The following is a 23,291-nucleotide window of genomic DNA, read 5'->3' on the forward strand; positions in this document are numbered from 1 at the left end:
ACCGCAGTCTGGCTTTTTTATGGTGGTTTTGGAGCAGGGACTTCTTCCTTGCTGAGCGGTCTTTCAGGTTATGTCAATATAGGACTCGTTTTACTGTGGATATAGATACTTTTGTACCTGTTTCCTCCAGGTCCTTTACTGTTGTTTCTGGATTGATTTAGCATTTTTTTGCACCAAAGTATGTTAATCTCTAGGAGACAGAACGCGTTTCCTTCCTGAGCGGTATGACGGCTGCGTGGTCCCATGGTGTTGCGTACTATTGTTTGAACAGATGAACGTGGTACCTTCCTGCATTTGGAAATTGCTCCCAAGGATGAACCAGACTTGTGGAGGTCTACAATTTTTTTTCTGAGGTCTTGGCTGATTTCTTTAGATTTTCCCATGATGTCAAGCAAAGAGGTGCTGCATTTGAAGGTAGGCCTTGAAATACATCCACAGGTACACCTCCAATTGACCCAAATTATGTCAATTAGGCTATCAGAAGCTTCTAAAGCCATGACATCATTTTCTGGAATTTTTCAAGCTGTTTTAAGGCACAGTCAACTTAGTGTATGTAAACCTCTGACCCACTGGAATTGTGATACAGTGAATTATAAGTGAAATAATCTGTCTGTAAACAATTTTTGGAAAAATTACTTGTGACATGCGCAAAGTAGATGTCCTAACCGACTTGCCAAAGCTATAGTTTGTTATCAAGAAATTTGTGGACTGGTTGAAAAATAGTGTTAATGACTCCAACTCAAGTGCATGTAAACGACTTCAACTGTACATATACAGTATATATATATATATCATCCTTTATTTAAGCATGAAGTCATGCTGAGACCACTGTCTATTTCACACATTAGCCCTGCATGAACACATCAATAAACAACAATTACATTATACACACTGTATCTGTACAAGGACTTTTTGAGATCATTCCACATGAGAAGCGCAAAAACTAAAAGCACATTGACCTATCTCACTTGAGTCCAGGTCTGGTAACTTAAATGTTTGAAGGTTAACAATGAGGTTTAGGAGGAAGGAGGAAGTTTATGCAAGAGGGCTTTATAGATAAAAAGTCTTCAACACGTACTGTTGCTACAGTATGGACCCCACTCTATCAAACGCTAGGTTATGCCCCCAGTCCCAGTTATAATATATTGGCTTCAGACATACACTGTCACATGAAAGGGTAGTTGGGATTTCCTCAGACATCAAGCCGCCCTATAGACTCTCACAGATGGGACAGGCCTGACCATGTCTTTAACCCCCCCCCCACCCCCCCCCACCCCCTTAGTCCATGTCTAGTGGTAGAGGGGACATCAACCCCCCCCCCCCCCCCAATATAAGCTCCACAGAAAGTTCAGCCCTGACCATGTATTTGACCCTCCATTTACACTCCATAGATAGGACTTACCATGTCTAGTGGGAGAGAGGGGGCCCCGGGGACATGAGACCGACTGGGAGCTCCGAGGGAACACGAGGCGTGAGAAATTATGCATGGTCCTGCTATTCCTCAAGCAGGGCCAGTGACAGCTCGATTACGGGCGGCAATACAAACCATTAAGTGCTATTAATCTTACAGGCTGGCGACGAGTCATTTTGGGCCATTCATTTCGCTGGGCCGGGGTGTGAGTCATTATGTGTCATTACTCTCGTACCCGCTGGGCGCTGGGTTAGGGGGGCAGGCAGGACAGGGGGGCAAGGGGGGTGAGGGCTCCGCCTGTGGGACCCCAAGCTGAGCGGACAGGTCTACCAGGTCAGCTGGTTGGCACTGGTTCTGAAATATGTATGGAGAACTCATGAACAACAGCCAAGCCAAAGAAGCCCTTTTTGGGGGTAATTGTTTCCTTACATTGTCAATGTGTCACAGGGGTTAATCGGACGGCTGTGGCTCCCCGTTCAGTCATAGTCCCAGTCTCTCTAGACTCTCTTTCTGCTCTTTTTCTCTCTCTGTTTTTTTTTTCTCTGACTCTCTCTCACTATCTCTTTTTGCTTTCTCTTTCTCTCTCCACTCTCTCTATCTTTCTCAACCAGTGTGCTATAACTTTCAATCACCCATTTTTTCCCCAATGCGCACTCAGAGAAAGGTTTAGGGCCATGTCAATGTACATAAAGCCAAGGCATTAAACTGACTATGTGGCAAAGTGGGGTGGTGACCTCAATGAAACCATAAAGCTATTTCATGGTTGTAGGGTGGGAGTTGAGGGAACTCACTCGACCTCACACCTGGACAAGAACCCTCTATATAAGGTGGAAATATAGTGGACCTCTCCACCCCTTGCTCCCCCCCCCCCCCCTAAGCGTGTGTGTGTGTGTCCCACCATCCCCCCAGCCCATAAAAGTATGGGAAAGTCCCAGCGCTGCTATGTGTCTGTGTAAAACATAATACTGTCTGCAGGACTATTCCTGAGTCCTCCGCCACTACAGCGGCAGATGTTTTATTTAGAATCCAAAAACACTGGCAAGGTAATTTGCTTAAAGGAGGGGAAACAGAGCAGAGAGTGCTGTTGCGGTGTGACGACCATGCCAGAGCACGCGAGGGACAGAGAGAGCGAGAGACCAGCCTCGTAGAGTTTCCACTCCTCAGCTCTGTCATGATATTTCCTCTCTCCAACATCAGCTCTTTCTCACACTCCTGTTTTTCACTGTCTCTCTCTCTCTCTCTCTCTCTCACAAACACTGTTAATCTCTGTCACAATCTCCCTCCTATCGCTTTGCTCTATGTCTATCTAGCCTTGTCTCTGTCAAGCACTCTAATTCTCTCCCTTTCTCATCCGTTTCATTCCCTCTTTCATTGTCTGACTGACTGTTGGCTAAAGGACCAGGTGGTGTTTCCTCCTCTCGTCTCCCTCCACCCTCTTTTTCTCCCCTCCTCCCTTCGTCTAAACAGGGGGTGCAGGTTGACCCTGCTTATTTAAGTGTGCCTCATGGTGGGGGGGGGGGGGGGGGTCTAGGAAAATGGGCAAGTCACTCACACACAATCACCAGCACATATACTGTAACTCACTAACACACATACCTACACTATTGAGAAGTTTCAAAGGGTAAAACATGGTTGTTATTCATTTACTAGTGAGTAATACCACAGTGAGTGTCATATACTGTAAGTGTATGTGTGTCTGTGTGTGTGCATGCATGTGTGTGTGTGCCATATTGTTCTAAGCAGAGCCCTGGTCTAGTGCGCTGTACCAGGGAAGAGTTAAACTCCACACTGGTTGCTGTGGACGTCTTGGCAGCCTCCCGATAATGACAATCCCAGATCGCTATTATCAGAGGTAATATGGATGCCCAGTGCAGCCCGCTCCTCTACACCCCACTCCTCCTCACACACCTCTCCCTTCTCTGTCGCCAATGGGAATCCAGCTCACTTTCAACAGCTATCCACGTTGAATTATTATTGTTTATTGTGGTAAATGGGATTTTACACGCACCACTCTAATATTACATGGTGGTCACTCAACCAATATGGAATGGCTGTTACTCAATCCGCATGTTCTCATCCCCGACCTCCACAAACACAGACGTGAACACAGAGACGTACACACACACGAACAATCACCCACACACACATACAAACGCACACACACCCACGCATACAACATGCACGCACACACACACACACACACATACGCACACACACATAGCCCTGGGCTACGCTTCTCTGCGTGGCCCACCCGCACCACACACCAGGAGTTTCCCTTACACACGCACCCTGGGAGACAACGTGGAGCTAAAGTCTTCAGCAGACCCCGGTTCTCAACCCAACTCAACAACAGGCTGGAATCAACAACAACAAATCACTCCAACAATGAATGCAGCCGTCTACCGGGTCTACTCTGGGAGTATTTGGATGTGGGTGTTATGTAAAAGTGTGTGTGCCCATTTTATACAGGTATAAATGTAAATGTAAACGAATGAAGATGGCGAGGGAGTGAGTCAGGGAGTGATTGAGTGACTGAATGACTGACTGACTAAATGTGTGACTGTGTTCTTACATACTGTATGATGTTTGTGTGTGTGTGTGTGGGGGGGGGGGGGGGGTCAGTAGCTTGGTTTAGAGCTTTGTCTGGCGAGAGAAAGGCAGGCAGAGTGTGTGTGTGTGTGTGTGTGTGTGTGCGTGCAAGCCGGGGCTGGAGGGATTGAATGTCCGGGGCTCCAGGGGTCCCTTCCTGCCTCTCTCTATCGTGATATCTCCAAGACGCTTGTCAAACTCAAGGGGAAGGGAGACAGAGGGGGAAAAAACACTTTGTACTTGGATTCTGTGTGCTACTTCAATCTGCCTCCTTTTGTGCCTCTTTCTGTCTGCTCACAAAGAGAGTTGCTAATCCGGAGCTCAAAGGAGAGCTGGCTTTTCCTGTGTAATTACAGACGCAACACAACACTCTGTCTGCCAGGCAATTGCAGCTGCCACACGGGAGAGATGGAGGGAGAGGGAGAGAGAGAAAGTAAGGGGTAAAGGGGGAAAAGAGGTTGAAACTGAGTAATATTGAGTTCAGTCAAATTGCTATCAAAGGAATGTCTTGGCCACACACACACATGAACCCACACGCACGCACGCACGCACGCATGCACACACACACAATCATTGTGGGGACTTAAAATTGATTGCCATTCAACAACTGTTGTTTTCGACACAAAAAATAAATAGGTACTTGCAAGCTGACGTTCTGTGAATGAATGGTTAGTCCAGGGAGGATCATTAGCTAGCTACTTTTTGATACCCATTCTCAACTGGATCCACCTTGACAGGGTCAGAACTGCATTCTGAAATCTCTATGAATTCTGAATATTGTGGTTTGCTTACAGCCAGGAAATGTAGATGGCCCGTTTTTTATCAGTGAGATGCAGAAATGCTTGTATTTGCGTGTAGGGAGGAAATTCTCGATTTATATGACAAATATATGTCAATAGCATATTAATGGACATATACAGTGAAAGAGGAGCAGGTGAAATTTCCCTTTAAGGTTAGGGTAATGGTTAAGGTTAGGGTTAGGATTAACGTGAGGTTTAGGGTTAGAGGTTAGGGAAAATAGGATTTTGAATGGCAATCAATTTTAAGTTAATGACAGCAAGACACAGACCATGTTTATGCCCAGCTCCAGTATATTTATTTGCTCATCATGGAGTCATGGAAAGATTTAGCAAAGGTTCCTGGTGCTGAGCTCGATGTTTAATGCCGCTGCAGATGTTGATGGAATCGGACTCTGTGAATAGAACACATAGGCCAGTCACTGTTAGCCTCTGCGGTAGTTAGTTAGCTAGCTTAACGGTTAGATATGTTCTGGTAGTCTGTAGCTAACGAGTCCAAGGTCAGCTGCTATTGCCCAACACAAAACGAGGTTCACGCTGCCAGGAAGATTCAGCCAACACAACATCCATATTCAGTTAGACTGATGTTGTAGTATAATATATAATGCCTAGTATACTCACAATAGCATTGTGGTATAGATATTGCTAGCTATTGTACATACAGTGCCTTCGGAAAGTATTCAGACCCCTTGACTTTTTCCACATTTTGTTAAATTACTGAGGAGTGGTTTCCGTCTGGCCACTCTACCATAAAGGCCTGATGGTGGAGTGCTGCAGAGATGGTTGTCCTTCTGGAAGGTTCTCCCATCTCCACAGTACCCCATAATGACAAAGTGAAAAAATGTTTTTAGAGATTTTTGCACATTTATTGAAATTGAATTACAGAACCTTGAGTCAATACTTTGTAGAAGCACCTTTGGCAGTGAATACAGCTGTGAGTCTTTCTGGGTAAGTCTCTAAGAGCTTTTCACAACTGGACTGTGCAACATTTGCCCATTATTATTTTCAAACGTCTTCAAGCTCTGTCAAATTGATTGTTGATCATTGCTAGAAAACCTTTTTCAGGTCTTACCATAGATGTTCAAGTAGATGAAAGTGAAAACTGAAAACTGTGAAAGTGAAAACTGTAACAGCCCCTCAGGAACTTTCACAGACTTCTTGGTGAGCAACTACAGTGCTCATTGCCTTGGGTTTTATGTTGTGTCCTGCTGATAGGTTAATCCTTCTCCCAGTGTCTGGTGGAAAGCAGACTGAACCAGGTTTTCCTCTAGGATTTTGCCTGTGCTTAGCTCCATTTAGTTTATTTTTTATCCTCAAAACCTCCCCAGTCCTTAACGATTACAAGCATACACATAACATGATGCAGCCACCACTATGCTTGAAAATATGGAGCGTGGTACTCAGTAATGTGTTGGATTGGATTTGCCCCAAACATAATACTTTGTATTCAAGACAAAAAGTGAATTGCTTTGCCACATTATTTGCAGTATTGCTTTAGTGTGTTGTAGCAAACAGGATGCATGTTTCGGAAATATATTTTATCTGTACAGCCTTCCTTCTTTTAACTGTCAATTAGGTTAATATTGTGGAGTGACAGCAATGTTGTTGATCCATCCTCATCCATTCTCCTATGACAGCAATTAAGCTCTGTAAAGTCTTAAAGTTTTAAAGTTGCCATTGTCCTCATGGTGAAATCCCTGAGCGGTTTCCATCCTCTTTGGCAACTGAGTTAGGAAGGACTCCTGTATTTCGGTGTTGTCACGACTTCTACCGAAGGTAACTCCTCTCCCTGTTCGGGCGGCGCTCGGCGTTGCCGGTTTACTAGGCGCTTCTCAGACGGTTTACTAGGCGCTTCCTGACTCCTACACCTCTCACCGAGACGCACCTTATCACAGAATCCTGCACCAATAAATTATGGAGTCAGCAGGAGCAGACGCACTCCCAGGGTCTGTGGAGGAGCGAGTGCAACACCACATGGCAGTGTTACACCGGCTGGGGACCGCCATGGATCAGTTGATGGTGACGATGGAGAGATGGGAGAGAGATGGCCTTCCCACACCTTTATCAGCCACACCCCAACCAGTAACACTACCCTCTCCTTCATTGCCTGAGCACAGTGGTATTCGACTCGCCCTCCCGAGGGAGTACGATGGGACGGCGGCCGGGTGCCAGGGGTTCTTACTCCAGATGGACCTATACCTGGCGACTGTTCGTCCGGCTCCTTCGGGGGGTGAGAGCGTGAATGCCCTCGTCTCCTGCCTCTCAGGTAAAGCCCTGGAGTGGGCCAACGCGGTATGGAACGATCCTGACTCAGCGAGGGACCACTACCCAGAGTTCACCCGCCGCTTTCGGGCCGTGTTCGATCACCCACCTGAGGGTCGAGCGGCGGGTGAACGGCTGTTCCATCTGAGGCATCTTGCTCTAGAGATCCGGACCTTGGCCGCTGGCGCGGGATGGAACGATAGGGCCTTGATCGATCACTATAGGTGTAGTTTGCGTGAGGACGTCCGTAGGGAGCTGGCCTGTAGAGACACCACCCTCTCCTTGGACCAGTTGATTGACATGTCCATTCGGTTGGACAACTTGCTGGCGTCCCGCGGACGTCCAGATCGGGGTCTGTCAGTTCCATCCCCCCCAATTTTATTGACCGCGGTTTAGCGCACAGGTTAGGGATTCCCCTTGTTCAGCTTGACAAACCCTTCCCAGTGCACGCCTTAGATAGCCGACCATTAGGGTCAGGGCTAGTCAGGGAGGCCACGGCTCCACTGGGTATGGTCACGCAGGAGGGTCATGAGGAGAGAATTAGTCTCTTCCTCATTGATTCTCCTGCGTTTCCGGTGGTGTTGGGGATCCCCTGGTTGGCCCGGCACAACCCCAGGATTTCGTGGCAACAGAGGGCTCTACAGGGGTGGTCGGAGGAGTGCTCAGGCAGGTGTGTAGGAGTTTCCATCGGTGCTACAACGGTGGAGAGTCCAGACCAAGTCTCCACCGTGCGCATTCTCTCAGAATATTCCGATTTGGCTATCGCCTTCTGTAAAGATTAGGCGACCCAATTACCACCTCATCGACGAGGGGATTGTGCGATAAATCTCCTGGTAGGTGCTGCACTTCCCAGGAGTCACGTGTATCCCCTGTCACAGGAGGAGACGGTGGCTATGGAGACATACATATCTGAATCTCTGGGGCAGGGGTTCAATCGGCCCTCCATCTCACCTGCCTCCTCGAGTTTCTTTTTTGTGAAGAAGAAGGAGGGAGGTCTGCATCCGTGCATTGACCATAGAGGTCTAAATTCCATCATGGTGGGGTATAGTTACCCACTACCTCTCATTGCCACGGCGATTGAGTCATTTCACGGAGCACGGTTTTTCACAAAACTGGATCTCAAGAGTGCATATAACTTTTAGTACCACATCCGGCCATTATGAGTACCTCGTCATGCCGTACGGGTTGAAGAATGCTCCAGCAGTTTTCCAATCTTTTGTATACGAGATTCTCAGGGACCTGCACGGTCAGGGTGTGGTGGTTTACATCAATGATATTCTGGTCTATTCCGCTACATGCGCCGCGCATGTGTCTCTGGTGCGCAAGGTACTTGGGCGACTGTTGGAGCATGACCTGTACGTCAAGGCTGAGAAATGCTTGTTCTTCCAACAGGCCATTTCCACATCGGGGTTGGTGATGGAGGGTGACCGCATTGCAGCCGTGCGTAATTGGCCGACTCCAACCACGGTAAAGGAGGTGCAACGGTTCTTAGGATTTGCCAACTACTACCAGAGGTTTATCCGGGGTTTTGGGCAGGTGGCTGCTCCCATTACGTCACTGCTGAAGGGGGGGCCGGCGCGTCTGGGATTGTCGGCTGAGGCGGACAGGGCTTTTGGTCGCCTAAAGGCTCTTTTTACCTCGGCTCCCGTGCTGGCGCATCCGGACCCCTCTTTGGCATTCATAGTGGAGGTGGACGTATCCGAGGCTGGGGTTGGAGCCGTGCTCTCCCAGCGCTCGGATACGCCACCGAAGCCCCGCCCCTGTGCTTTCTTTTCTCGGAAGCTCAGCCCGGCGGAGCGAAACTATGACGTGGGGGATCGGGAGCTGCTGGCTGTTGTCAGAGCCCTGAAGGTGTGGAGACATTGGCTTGAGGGGGCCCAACACCCCTTTCTCATCTGGACTGACCACCGTAATCTAGAGTACATTCGGGCAGCGAGGAGACTGAACCCTCGTCAGGCAAGGTGGGCATGTTTTTCACCCGATTTAGGTTTACCATCTCCTATAGACCAGGCTCCCAGAACACTAAGGCAGACGCACTGTCCCGACTATATGATACAGAGGAGCGGGCCATTGATCCTGCGCCCATCCTCCCGGCTTCTTGTCTAGTGGCACCTGTGAGGTGGGAGGTGGACGCAGACATTGAGCAAGCATCACGTGTTGAGCCTACTCCACCACAGTGTCCAGCGGGACGGGTGTATGTTCCGCTGGAGGTTAGAGACAGGCTAATTTGGTGGGCTCACACGTCCCCCTCCTCTGGTCACCCGGGGATCGGTAGGACGGTGTGATGTCTTAGTGGGAAGTACTGGCGGTCCACTTTAGCCAAGGACGTGAGGGTTTATGTGTCCTCCTGCTCAGTGTGCACTCAGTGCAAGGCTCCTAGGCACCTGCCCAGAGGGAAGTTACAACCCCTTCCCGTTCCACAGAGGCCTTGGTCACACCTGTCGGTTGACTTCTTGAATGATCTGCCACCATCACAGGGCAACACCACGATCCTGGTCGTTGTGGATTGGTTTTCTAAGTCCTGTTGTCTCCTCCCTTTGCCCGGTCTCCCTACAGCCCTACAGATGGCGGAGGCCCTGTTTACTCACGTCTTCCGGCACTACGGGGTGCCTGAGGATATTGTTTCTGATCGGGGTCCCCAGTTCACGTCCAGGGTGTGGAAGGCGTTCATGGAACGTTTGGGGGTCTCGATCAGCCTTACCTCTGGGTTTCCCCCCCGAGAATAATGGGCAGGTGGAAAGAGTGAACCAGGATGTGGGTAGGTTTCTGTGGTCGTATTGCCAGGACCGGCCAGGGGAGTGGGCGAAGTACATCCCCTGGGCAGAGATGGCCCAGAACTCACTCCGCCACTCCTCTACGAACCTGTCGCCCTTCCAATGTGTGTTGGGCTATCAGCCGGTCCTGGTACCATGGCATCAGACCAGACCGAGGCTCCTGTGTTGGACGATTGGGTGAGACGCTCAAGGGAAACCTGGGTGGCCGCCCACGGGTACCTTAAACGGGCCGAAGGGCGGCAGAAGGCCAGTGCCGACCGCCACCGCAGCGGGGGACCGGGTCTGGCTCTCGACCCGAAACCTGCCCCTCCACCTGCCCTGCCAGAAGCTGGGTCCGCGGTTTGTGGGGCCATTCAAAGTCCTGAGGAGAATAAACAAGGTGTGTTAAAGGTTACAGCTCTGCCCTTATAACCGTATTAACCCCTCGTTTCATATGTCTCTCCTCAGGCCGGTGGTGGCTGGTCCGCTTCAAGAAGATGAGGTGCAGGAGGGCCCTCCGCCCCCCCTGGGCATCGGGGGGGAGCCGGCGTATGCAGTTCGGTCCATACTCGACTCGAGGCGTCGGGTGGGGTGTCTTCAGTACCTCGTGGACTGGGAGGGGTACGGTCCGGAGGAGAGATGCTGGGTGCTGGTGGAGGATCCATCCGGATCGCCCTGCGCCTCGTCCTCCGGGTCGTCCTCGAGGCCAGCGTCGTCGCTCTGCGGGAGCCGCGCGTCGGGGGGGGGGGTACTGTCACGACTTCTACCGAAGGTAACTCCTCTCCCTGTTCGTGGGGCGCTCGACGCTCGGCTTCGCTGGTTTACTAGCCGCCACCGATTCCTTTTTCCTTTTCTGGTTGTTTTGTCTGTGTTCCTTTTCACACCTGGTTTCAATTGTGTTTATTTCTGTGTGTATATAGGGCACCTGTTGCCTGCCTTAATTCGTGCAGGATTAAGCTTGTGTGTATTTGCGTTCGATGATCTATGATGTTTATTGTTTTCGCTATTACGTACGTGTAGTTAAGTTTCGGAACTGAGTTTGTTCCTCCGTGAAACGCACAAGTTTCTGTATTGTCTTCACTATTTAGGCACTTGTATGTAGTGTCGGAACTGTGGTTGTTCCTCCATGTATTGGCACGAGTTTCTGTTCCTTCGAGAGCGTAGTTTTGGATTTTCATCTGTGCCAATTTTGTATTGGTGGACTATGTATATATATAGCTGTCAGAGCAGCTCACAGGTCATTGCACCTGTACATAGCCCATCCAACTACCTCATCCCCATACTGTATTTATGTATTTATCCTGCTCCTTTGCACCCCAGTATCTCTACTTGCACATTCATCTTCTGCACATCTACCATTCCAGTGTTTAATTGTTATATTGTAATTACTTATCCTACCTCATTTGCACATACTGTATATATAGACTTTTTCTACTGTATTATTGACTGTATGTTTGTTCATTCCATGTGTAACTCTGTGTTGTTGTGTGTGTCGAACTGCTTTGCATATGGTGTGTTTCGTGGGTGCAGTGAGGTGTTCGCAGTCACTTTGATACAACAGGAGATTTCACATCTTACAGTGCCTTGCGAAAGTATTCGGCCCCCTTGAACTTTGCGACCTTTTGCCACATTTCAGGCTTCAAACATAAAGATATAAAACTGTATTTTTTTGTGAAGAATCAACAACAAGTGGGACACAATCATGAAGTGGAACGACATTTATTGGATATTTCAAACTTTTTTAACAAATCAAAAACTGAAAAATTGGGCGTGCAAAATTATTCAGCCCCTTTACTTTCAGTGCAGCAAACTCTCTCCAGAAGTTCAGTGAGGATCTCTGAATGATCCAATGTTGACCTAAATGACTAATGATGATAAATACAATCCACCTGTGTGTAATCAAGTCTCCGTATAAATGCACCTGCACTGTGATAGTCTCAGAGGTCCGTCAAAAGCGCAGAGAGCATCATGAAGAACAAGGAACACACCAGGCAGGTCCGAGATACTGTTGTGAAGAAGTTTAAAGCCGGATTTGGATACAAAAAGATTTCCCAAGCTTTAAACATCCCAAGAAGCACTGTGCAAGCGATAATATTGAAATGGAAGGAGTATCAGACCACTGCAAATCTGCCAAGACCTGGCCGTCCCTCTAAACTTTCAGCTCATACAAGGAGAAGACTGATCAGAGATGCAGCCAAGAGGCCCATGATTTCTCTGGATGAACATAGGACAACAATCAGTCGTATATTGCACAAATCTGGCCTTTATGGAAGAGTGGCAAGAAGAAAGCCATTTCTTAAAGATATCCATAAAAAGTGTAGTTTAAAGTTTGCCACAAGCCACCTGGGAGACACACCAAACATGTGGAAGAAGGTGCTCTGGTCAGATGAAACCAAAATTGAACTTTTTGGCAACAATGCAAAACGTTATGTTTGGCGTAAAAGCAACACAGCTGAACACACCATCCCCACTGTCAAACATGGTGGTGGCAGCATCATGGTTTGGGCCTGCTTTTCTTCAGCAGGGACAGGGAAGATGGTTAAAATTGATGGGAAGATGGATGGAGCCAAATACAGGACCATTCTGGAAGAAAACCTGATGGAGTCGCAAAAGACCTGAGACTGGGACGGAGATTTGTCTTCCAACAAGACAATGATCCAAAACATAAAGCAAAATCTACAATGGAATGGTTCAAAAATAAACATATCCAGGTGTTAGAATGGCCAAGTCAAAGTCCAGACCTGAATCCAATCGAGAATCTGTGGAAAGAACTGAAAACTGCTGTTCACAAATGCTCTCCATCCAACCTCACTGAGCTCGAGCTGTTTTGCAAGGAGGAATGGGAAAAAAATTCAGTCTCTCGATGTGCAAAACTGATAGAGACATACCCCAAGCGACTTACAGCTGTAATCGCAGCAAAAGGTGGCGCTACAAAGTATTAACTTAAGGGGCTGAATAATTTTGCCCCTTAAGGTCCCACAGTTGACAGTGCATGTCAGAGCAAAAACCAAGCCATGGGGTCGAAGGAATTGTAGAGCTCCAAGACTGGATTCGAGTGGAGTCGACTGGAGTCGTTCCACTTCATGATTGTGTCCCACTTGTTGTTGATTCTTCACACAAAAATACAGTTTTATATCTTTATGTTTGAAGCCTGAAATGTGGCATAAGGTCGCAAAGTTCAAGGGGGCCGAATACTTTCGCAAGGCACTGTATTTGTAACCAACATACTGTCCATTGTGTGAGGGATGTATGGCCCCAACAGGCAAGGGGATTCGGTGTCCTGTGCCTAGCTTCTCCCCACATAGAACTAACTCCAAAAAGAATCCGTAGGCCATCAAACGGTATTGCCTGTACGAGAATGACAATTAAACGCTACTAGACTTTCCTACTGTTGCAACACAATGAATGGTATTACACATCTCACAGACACACGTTAGCAATCTAGCTACAACATACAGGTATAGTTACTCAAAGACTAATATGTGTCATAAAACCAAAGACATTCCATTACTCTTCATCGTCATCATCGTCAAAACATTTCTCCAGTTTTGCTAATAAGATGCACTGAGGGTATCTAGGCTTGCTAATAACGTTAGCTAGCTATCTAGCTATAACATTAGGCTACAGTATATTTTGGGTATAGCAAACAATTCTACCTAGCTCAACTTGGCTAGCTTGCCTTGTAGTGGTACTAGCAAGCCCCGTTACGGCCAACTCAATCACGAAATTACACTGCACTGGAGAACAATGCCTCGTGTGAAAAGAGAGATTATAGTGCTAGCTAGCTACTGACAGCAAAACAACTTACTCATTTGTCATTTAACCTCCTGGTCAAGCTGGTCTAGGCTGCTGCCGCCAGTTGATCTTGGAGGTTCTGAAGAACGTCTCCAACACACCTCTATCTATATCTTCATCGAAATGTTGATGGTCTGTCACAGACACACGATCCATGGGGTCTGTGACCCTCTCCAGTAAGAACTGTCCGCCCCGTTTGAAAATCCTGCCATTTTATAGCTGTCAGGCTGCATGTTGTGGCAGATAGGAACATTGTTGAGACAAGTCCAATGGCTCTATTGAACAAGGACAACCATATTTACGCACTGCTAGTGTGATTGTGTAATCGGTGACACACAATCGGCCTCCATAATTGCTACAAAAACATGACTCCATTCAATTTGCGATCATACTGCTATGGTGGATAATTATGTATGAAACACCTCTCATCACTAATAATTATGTAGGTAGACTGAAAAAAACCCCATTCCAAATAGTTTTGTTTAGCAGTGAGGTTTCCGTTTAACCCCTAACCCACGAGGGAAAATGTCCCTTGTTTTACTATCCTTGTGAGGACTTTTGGGGATTTCCAGTACCCATACCCGGCCAGGTCGCAATTGTAAATGAGAACTTGTTCTCAACTGGCCTACCTGGTTAAATAAAGGTGAAATAAGATAATAAATAAATAATTAGGGTAGCAATACAAGCACACACATGCGCGCGCACGAACACGTGCAAGCACGCATGCACACACACGCACACACAAACTGTCAACAGACATACATTTTCTGACAAGTAGCCTGAGATTTTCTCTGTGATAATCAGGGCCTGTGCATTGCTTCATGCTGATGTCACCGTTCAGAGTGCCTCTCTCTGATTTCATATTATTGTGTGCCGCCAGCTGCGGCTGAATCACCAAATCGCTTTACTCCCTCAGGAGGAGGAGCCCTTTCACCCCAAAACCCCTCGCTCTGATCTGCTGGATACTCTCAGGCTTTCACTCTGTGTGTGTGCATGAATGCCAAGGAGGGAGAACACTTCTGAGGTATTGCAGACATCTAAAAGTGTGTGGTGTGTGCAGTATGGGTGTTTGCAGTATGGGTGTTTACAGTATGGGTGTGTGCAGTATGGGTGTGTGTGTAAGAGAGACAAATAATGCATGTGTGTATACACGTGTGTGAGAAAGATTGAATGTGTACGTGTATATGCATGCGTGTGTGTTTAGAGCAGAAAAGTGTGCGTGTGTGTGTACTTTTGTGTATGTGTGTGTCAGCGGGGGGGAAGCTGAGAAGCAAACCCTGAGAGAGAGAGAGAGAGAGAGAGAGAGAGAGAGAGAGAGAGAGAGAGAGAGAGAGAGAGAGAGAGAGAGAGAGAGAGAGAGAGAGAGAGAGAGAGAGAGAGAGAGAGAGAGAGAGAGAGAGAGAGAGAGAGAGAGAGAGAGAGAGAGAGAGAGAGAGAGAGAGAGAGAGAGAGAGAGAGAGAGAGAGAGAGAGAGAGAGAGAGAGAGAGAGAGAGAGAGACCACACCTGGACACAGTAAGACGCGATGTGGAGAATCAAAAGAAGAAAATGACAACCCAGTTAGACTCTGCTGGTCAATGTCTAAAGCCCAAGAGCACTATACTCACTGAGCTGTGTGTTAGTGTTTCTCAGTTGAATCCCATAGCCCTGCACCTGTCAACCATGGGTAATCTTGTGCCGTTGTTCATCATGTTTATGACTGCCTATAACAGATGTCATAATGTCTTATGTAGCTATTATAAAGACTTTATGAATGCATACATATGGGAAGATGCATTAAAGTGTTCCCAACCATAACAGGTTAGAAGTTCTTAGCTACTGTAGGTCTGGCAATGATCGAAATGCTATCTACTACTTTAGAAGAAAAATGATTATTTCTAATGGTTTCAACGGTTAGTCACTCGGTTGTCCTCCGTTTGACAATAATTCCAGAGTAATTATGATGCCATCTTGATGCTTAGGAATGATTAGGGTGGGCAGGGAGGGACTGCTGGAATAAACTCAGTACTGTTCAGTGATTTTTGCACTGCTGTGACCTGTGACATCATCAGTTAGTGGAGCATTTATCTTTCCAAGCACAACTCTGTCTCAATCCCAGGAAGTTCCCGTTTAGCTTCAAAACATGTTATTCTCTACAGCCTATGTTCTCCATAAAGACCATTACACTACTATGGATGGTATCCTATACACTTGCCTAAGAATTGGTTTGTAAATATTTGACTATGAGTGATAAGGTTGTTGTGTACTGTAGTTGGTGATATATTTTAGCATATTATATCTAAATAGTTGTAAATAGTTAATTGAATAACCCATGTTGCAACTTATTCGTTTCAAGTTTTAATGTTACTTGCACAAGTGCAGTGAAATGTCTTTCTTGCAAACCAAAACACAACTATGCAATAATCAATAACAATGTATTACTAGAAAAAAACCACGAGAAATAAGAATAAGAAATATGAAATACACAATAAAGTAAGTAAGCATACTAAACTCAGCAAAAAAAGAAACGTCCTCTGCGTTTATTTTCAGCAAATTTAGCATGTGTAAATATTTGTATGAACATAACAAGATTCAACAACTGAGACAAAAACTGAACAAGTTCCACAGACATGTGACTAACAGAAATGTAATAATGTGTCCCTGAACAAAGGGGGGGTCAAAATCAAAAGTAACAGTCAGTATCTGGTGTGGCCACCAGCTGCATTAAGTACTGCAGTGCATCTCCTCTTCATGGACTGCACCAGATTTGCCAGTTCTTGCTGTGAGATATTACCCCACTCTTCCACCAAGCACCCGCATGTTCCCAGACATTTCTGGGGGAATCAACAGGTCCCAGACGTGCTCAACGAGATTGAGATCCGGGCTCTTCGCTGGCCATGGCAGAACACTGACATTCCTGTCTTGCAGGAAATCACTCACAGAATGAGCAGAATGGCTGGTGGCATTGTCATACTGGAGGGTCATGTCAGGATGAGCCTGCAGGAAGTGTACCACATGAGGAAGGAGGATGTCTTCAATGTAAGCACAGCGTTGAGATGACCTGCAATGACAACAAGCTCAGTCCGATAATGCTGTGACACACCGCCCCAGACCATGACGCACCCCCCACCTCCAAATCGATCCCGCTCCAGAGTACTGGCCTCGGTGTAACGCTCATTCCTTCGACGATAAACGCGAATCCAACCATCACCCCTGGTGAGACAAAACTGCGACTCGTCAGTGAAGAGCACTTTTTGTCAGTTCACTCCTGTGTTCCAATGGCACGTTATGTTAGCGAATCCAAGTTTATCATTTTAAAAGGCTAATTGATCATTAGAAAACCCTTTTGCAATTTTGTTAGCACAGCTGAAAACTGTTGTTCTGATTAAAGAAGCAATAAAACTGGCCTTCTTTAGACTAGTTGAGTATCTGGAGCATTAGCATTTGTGGGTTCGATTACAGGCTCAAAATGTCCAGAGACAAAGAAATTGCCAAGAAACTGAAGAGGTGACTCCGGGATACTGGCCTTCTAGGCGGAGTTGCAAAGAAAAAGCCAAATCTCAGACTGGCCAATGAAAATAAAACATTAAGGTGTGGCAAAAGAACACAGACACTGGACAGAGGAAATCTGCCTAGAAGTTCAGCATCCCGGAGTCGCCTCTTCACTGTTGACGTTGAGACTGGTGTTTTGTGGGTACTATTTAATGAAGCTGCCAGTTGAGGACTTGTGAGGTGACTGTTTCTCAAACTATACACTCTAATGTACTTGTCCTCTTGCTCAGTTGTGCACCGGGGCCTCCCACTCCTCTTTCTATTCGGGTTAGAGACAGTTTGCGCTGTTCTGTGAAGGGATTAATACACAGCGTTGTACGAGATCTTCAGTTTCTTGGCAATTTTAAAGCAATATCAGTGGGTTTTGTGACAAAGGAACCATCTGATTCAATGAATGATGGAGCGGAGTTTGCCTTTTTGCCCAAAATTTCATTTAAGGTGCTCCAAAGCTTTTTACTATCATTCTTTATGTAAGTTATCTTTGTTTCATAGTGTATTCCTCTTATCTAGGTGGGTGAGGTCACCGTGGAGAGCAATTGAAATTGCGTCATCTATTGATCTGTTGGGGTGTATGCAAATTGGAGTGGGTCTAGGGTGGCTGGGATGGTGGAGTTAATGCGTGCCATAACTAGCCTCTCAAAGCACCTCATGATTACAGAAGTGAGTGCTACAGGGCGGTAGTCATTGTGGCATGAAGCCTTAGAGTTCTTAAGAACAGGGATGACTGTGATCATCTTAAAACGTGTGGGGATTACAGACAAGGTTTAAAATTACTGTGAATATATATGCCTCCCAGCTGTTCTGCGCATATGCCTCCCAGCTGGAACGCGCCCTGGAATACTGCCAGGGTCCGTGGCCTTGCGGGTGTTGACCTGATTAAAGACCTTTCTCACGTCGTCCTTGGAGAGCGAGATCACCCAGTCCTCTGGGTCGGTGACGGCCCTCACACCCGGCTCGATGTTGTGGTTTTCAAAGCGTGAATAAAATGCATTGAGAACGATGTGTTGAACATTGCAGTCGTATCCAACTTGATCATTTGAGAATAGAACTGTCCCCCCCATTGGTTCAGGCTCAGATGATGCCAGAGTCTCGTTGGGTCCAGCAGAGATGTTGAGACATGTTTTATGAGGGGCCAGATGTCTTTAGAGTGGAGCCAGGCACTAGGTTGGCCTAGAGGGTGTGTGTCTTCCTGAGTTACCACACAGAAAGTCCAGCTCTGCCTAGGACCACACTGTCTTTATTTATCTCAGCGGTTACTTAGATATCTGCCATGTCATATTTCTACCTGGGCAGCCTGCCTGTCTCCCTTTCACTCTCAAGGTGAGAAGCGTCATACCAGAACGGACTGACTCAAACCTCCCACGTCCTATTAATACTGTTCATACTCCTTCCATCTCTCTTTCCTTTCCTGCACCCTATCTGTGCACACACTCCCTCTTTTCTCCTCATCTGCAGACTCCCTTTCGTTCCCTTCTGAGTCCATCTCTGGTAGTTACCCTTCTGGAGAGTTATTCAATTCTGACAGACACTGTAAATGTACATTCGTGGAGTACTAACAACGTGCCATTCTAGCTTACCTCCGTAGCTTTTCACAGTAAGAAATAGAGAGAGATGCATTCAGTGCTTGTGTTGGAGATGTAAATGACAGCCCACTCATGCAGCATAAGAAAATCATACGGTTATTGTTTTGCTCAATGGGAGTGGCAAATGAATCTGTTTTTGAAACTTCTCTTTCAACATCTCTCTCAAGGTTTGATAACATTTATGTAATATCCTGCTTTGATTAACACAGATTAACAGCAAAAAGGAAAGGCGAATTGCGTTATTCCCTTGTAATTTAAATAATTTATTTACCACTAGAGTACAACAACAATAATGTGTTACAATACATCATAGTGGGTCAACAACAACAAAAACATAATCATCATAAACAACAACAACGAAAAATAATAGCTCTATCATGACAATATTGGTGCCTCGCTCCTCTTCCTGGTTTTCCAGGAAGTCCTCTGGCGCGGGTGCACAAAGGGGGGTGGGGTTAGGGGCGGGGTAGTGTCACCTACACTTCCTGCTCTAAGTCACATCATCAACACTCATTTAATAACGGGGAAGTAACGACTATTAAAAAATACAAAAATAAAAAACAGAATCAAAATAGCGTCAGTGCAATTCTTTGTATCCAACAATTTTTATTCCTACAAAGGACAAAAACCTATGACTGAATAATGGCTTTACACTTTGAGGGAGGCGGGCGAGACAAAGCTTTTCGGATGCAAATGAGCAGATACAATGCTGGTGTCCATAACTACTACTGCACACCTGTAAATATGACCTTTTGACCTCTGACCTAAAGTCATCTCAGACCTAATGGAATGGTCTCAAAGGTACATGGATAATCTCTGAACCAGGTCACATCTACTGTCCATTCTCACCTATTGTATCCCTTCTCTCTAATTGTCACGACAACACTAGTATACCTCCCTAACTAACATACTTCCACATTCCCATACCACTGCATCATATAGACAACGACAATCCGGTTCTACTCAGAACAATCCAACATATCCAGGGAAATCTTAAACGTGTGTTTATGATGACATACCTTGTGTAGTTGATGGAATCACTGTTGGGCTTCCTAAAGCATTCAAGATGCAATGCACAAGGTAAACAGAGTTCAACATTACTTTGGGACACTTTTCTTGTTTAGTTGTTTTGTTATCAAAATGTCAGGACTGTTCATTCCAGCAGAGTTTGAATATGTTGCCTGCTGCAGTGTTTGGGATGGGTGTGTGTGTGTTTTTTTTATGAGTATGCCTGTGTGAGGATGAGTCTCTGTTGAAAAGGTAGGCATGCTAGGTGTGCTTATTTTCTTTTGTTCTCTGTCTCTCTCTTACACTCTCCTAGCCTCTTTCTGCCTAAAGTGGCTGTTACAGCACATATAAACAGCATATGGGATGCAATTATAACATTACTATGTTATAACATATTAGTAAACTGACATTGGGAAGTGGATTCATCCACCACTTCTCGAGAGAGTTGAAAACGTGTTGGGGGCTAACCATAAAACACTGGATATTAAATAGGCAATACAATTATCAAAAATCTAAACAAAATATAAAATTACAATAGTTTCAAAAGGATGCAAAACGAGACAAACAAAATCAAGGAGATGGCTTGCTTTGAATGTTGAAACCGGGGGGTCGTCTTTGTTTCTCAGACGTATTATTTCACATATAGACACGTATACTTTTTTTCCAGTGTTTGCCGTACTCTTGTGTCTTTGTGTGACAAGTGTGTGAGGTGAGGCATGTTAACAGGGCCTTTCTAAACACAAAAACACAGGCACACCTGTACAAAAGCCACAGCTGCGTGTGTGTGTGTGTGTGTGTGTGTGTGTGTGTGTGTGTGTGTGTGTGTATGTGTGTATGTGTGTATGTGTGTGTGTGTGTGTGTGTGTGTGTGCGCATGGATGTTTCGGGAGACATGTTTTCTGTACCTAGATCTGCTCAGCACCTTTTCCACTTGTGCTTGTAGGAGATCAAATATGTCTGTACAATAGTGCAGGAGACTAATAGTGTGACTGACTGTGTGAATGTACAATATGTGTTTGTTGAGGAATGTGTGTATGTGTATATGTACAGTATGTGTATTTATATGTGTGGGTGGGTGGGTGCATACACGCGTGTGTGCATGTGTGTGTGACTGAATGTGTGTGTATCCAAGTGTGTGTGTGTGTGTGTGTGTGACTGAATATGCACAGTTCCTAGCTGCACTTGCAGGACTTGACGATCATGTTGGAGAGCTGCTCTATCTTGGGGGTCTTGCCGATGTAGTAGAGGATGGTGAGAGGTTCCAGATCCTGAGACACACAGCAGGGTGATGCTGACGCCTCCGGGTTGATGGTGTTGTACAGGCCTAGCACCTGAAGCGAAGAATCACACACAGAGGTATGAGTATGAGGCTTGATGTTGACAAAGGCAATGGTCTTTGACCAGTGCTGCTTTGAAACTATGAAAAAACTAAAAAGAGGAATGAGACGATCTACAGAAGAACTCCACTGCACAATGCTGCCACAATGACCACTACTCCACACTGCTACTCTCACCACTTCTCTACTACCACTCTGACCTCTGCTGGCTCTAAACCAATCCCTTTGGATTATTTAACCTTTGACCCTTGACTTCTCACCTTGGAATGCTGGGTGTCAGCGCTCCATAGATAGGGACAGGCCCCGGCGCAGAAATTAGCATTGTAGCCCTTGGGCTCATGGATCCACCTCCAGCCCAGATCTTTCTTGAAGTCGATGTAGAGCGACCGCAAGCAGCAGTTATCCTGGACATTTCTGTGCGTAGGAAGACAGAGAGAGTTAGGAGTGAGGGATGGATACGGTTCTGTGGGAGCCACACGTGTGTGTGTGTGTGTGTGTGTGTGTGTGTGTGTGTGTGTGTGTGTGTGTGTGTGTGTGTGTGTGTGTGTGTGTGTGTGTGTGTGTGTGTGTGTGTGTGTGTGTGTGTGTGTGTGTGTGTAAGAGAGAGTGAATACATGCATAGCTGTGAGCAGAGAGAGTTCTGCAATAAGAACAACTGCCAAGTGTGTGTGTGTGTGTCACTGAGAGGGTGAGCTGCCGACAGAGATGGTAACAATTTACTCGGTGTGTACAGTATCTATTAGCTGTGAGTGTGCATGCGCACATGCTTGTGTGTGTGTGTTGAGTTCCCGCCAGCAGAGTGGTGTCGAGGTCAGGTGAGGATCAGTGGGGTCAGTAGGGGTCATTATGGGTCAGTACCTGGAGCAGAAGGCAGCATCCAGGGCTCGTTTGGAGCGGTGGCTCTTGTGCTGGGACTCTAGGCGGTAGGAGGGCAGCAGCATCATGAGCAGGTGTGGAGCCTGGGCGCTGTGGCGCCGCTTCCGATACACCTTCAGGTCTCCGCTGTGGTGGAAGCTGTCATCTATACCTGTCAATCACACACATACATATCATCAAAATCCATCATGTTCATACAATGTCAAATCAAGTTAGGGGAAATCAAGTGTGACATTTTAAAGTGGAAATGACACTTTTTAAAAGCTTTTTAAAACCTTTGGAATATACTACAATTTGCATTTCTTGCTGTGCAGGAAAATTCTCTGCGACAACAGAGTGATCAAATTAAGATAGAACATCTGTGTAGGACCCATAGGGCTCTGGTCAAAAGTAGTACACTATATAGTGACTAGTGTGCCATTTGGGACATACTCCAAATCATCTGTAACAGTGAATCACACAAACTGCATATCTGCTACTTACTGCACTTCTTATTTACACTTGCCAAACACATTGCTGCATAAGTATTCATGTCAGTTAGCTACATATGAAGGAAAGTAAAATACAATGTACTTATCTCTCAATGTACAGATATTCTATCTTTAGTGCAGTGCAGAAAATGTTCCTGCACTGCAGGAAACGCAAACGGTAGTGTTCAAGGCTTCTAAAGTTTTTAATTTCCACTTAAAAATTTCAGACTTGATTTTCACGAATGAAAAATGTATCATCCCCTTCAAAAATGTCCATAATAATTCACATTTCCTTTAACTGCAGGATTCTTCTCCTGCCGTGAGAAACTAGTCGAATTAAGACAGCATCTGTATGCCTGTAGAGTAACACACATATACTGTCCAATACATACCTGCAAAGCGGGTTTCCAGCTCCTCACTCTTATTGGGGATGATGTAGTTGTTTGAGGGCACAAACGTACAGCATGGACAGTGCAAGCTGATCTTGAATCCACTGTTTCTGTCTGGGGGGAAAAATAGACAGGATTGTTCATATACAACAGGCCAATGAGATTTCAGCATCATGTATGATCAGTGATTCCGCTGTAGTATAGGAGGTCAAAACCTCTGCGTCCTACCTCTATGAAGCAACCATTCACTGACTGCCTCTGTCACGTCAAAAGACAGCCACTCCCCCTCCGTGCGCGTGCGCACCACCTTGCTGTCAATGTAGCGCTGCGTCGGGGACGCCAGGTCCTTGTGACTCAAAATCTGTGGAAACAACACGTGTCCTATGTATGAGAACAACCTGGAGGGAAATTCTGGCAAGAGTCCCAGAAGTCGCTCCTGGTTCAGTTACTCGGGTCTAGTAGTGGTCCCCCCAGTCTCCAAGACTGCTCTC

The 23,291-nt window shown here is 46.3% G+C and overlaps 1 protein-coding gene across 3 annotated transcripts in view; it reads right to left on the bottom strand.

Moving 5' to 3' along the window:
• Window positions 1–18,962: 18,962 nt before the first annotated feature.
• Window positions 18,963–23,291, bottom strand: part of tgfb2 (transforming growth factor, beta 2) — a 36,784-nt gene continuing 32,455 nt past the window's right edge. For all 3 annotated transcript variants that reach the window (XM_021596503.3, XM_090229357.1, XM_090229356.1), the window contains exons 3-7: window positions 23,029–23,161; window positions 22,804–22,914; window positions 21,924–22,092; window positions 21,326–21,479; window positions 18,963–21,059 (exon numbers count right to left, since the gene is read on the bottom strand). In XM_021596503.3, the coding sequence (XP_021452178.1) occupies window positions 20,901–21,059; window positions 21,326–21,479; window positions 21,924–22,092; window positions 22,804–22,914; window positions 23,029–23,161 (726 nt within the window). In that variant the 3' untranslated portion in view covers window positions 18,963–20,900. The remainder of the gene's footprint in view (window positions 21,060–21,325; window positions 21,480–21,923; window positions 22,093–22,803; window positions 22,915–23,028; window positions 23,162–23,291) is intronic.

This window comes from Oncorhynchus mykiss, chromosome 3 (genome assembly GCF_057628025.1).
Source record: "Oncorhynchus mykiss isolate SJ-2025 chromosome 3, ASM5762802v1, whole genome shotgun sequence".
Taxonomy (NCBI): Eukaryota; Metazoa; Chordata; class Actinopteri; order Salmoniformes; family Salmonidae; genus Oncorhynchus; species Oncorhynchus mykiss.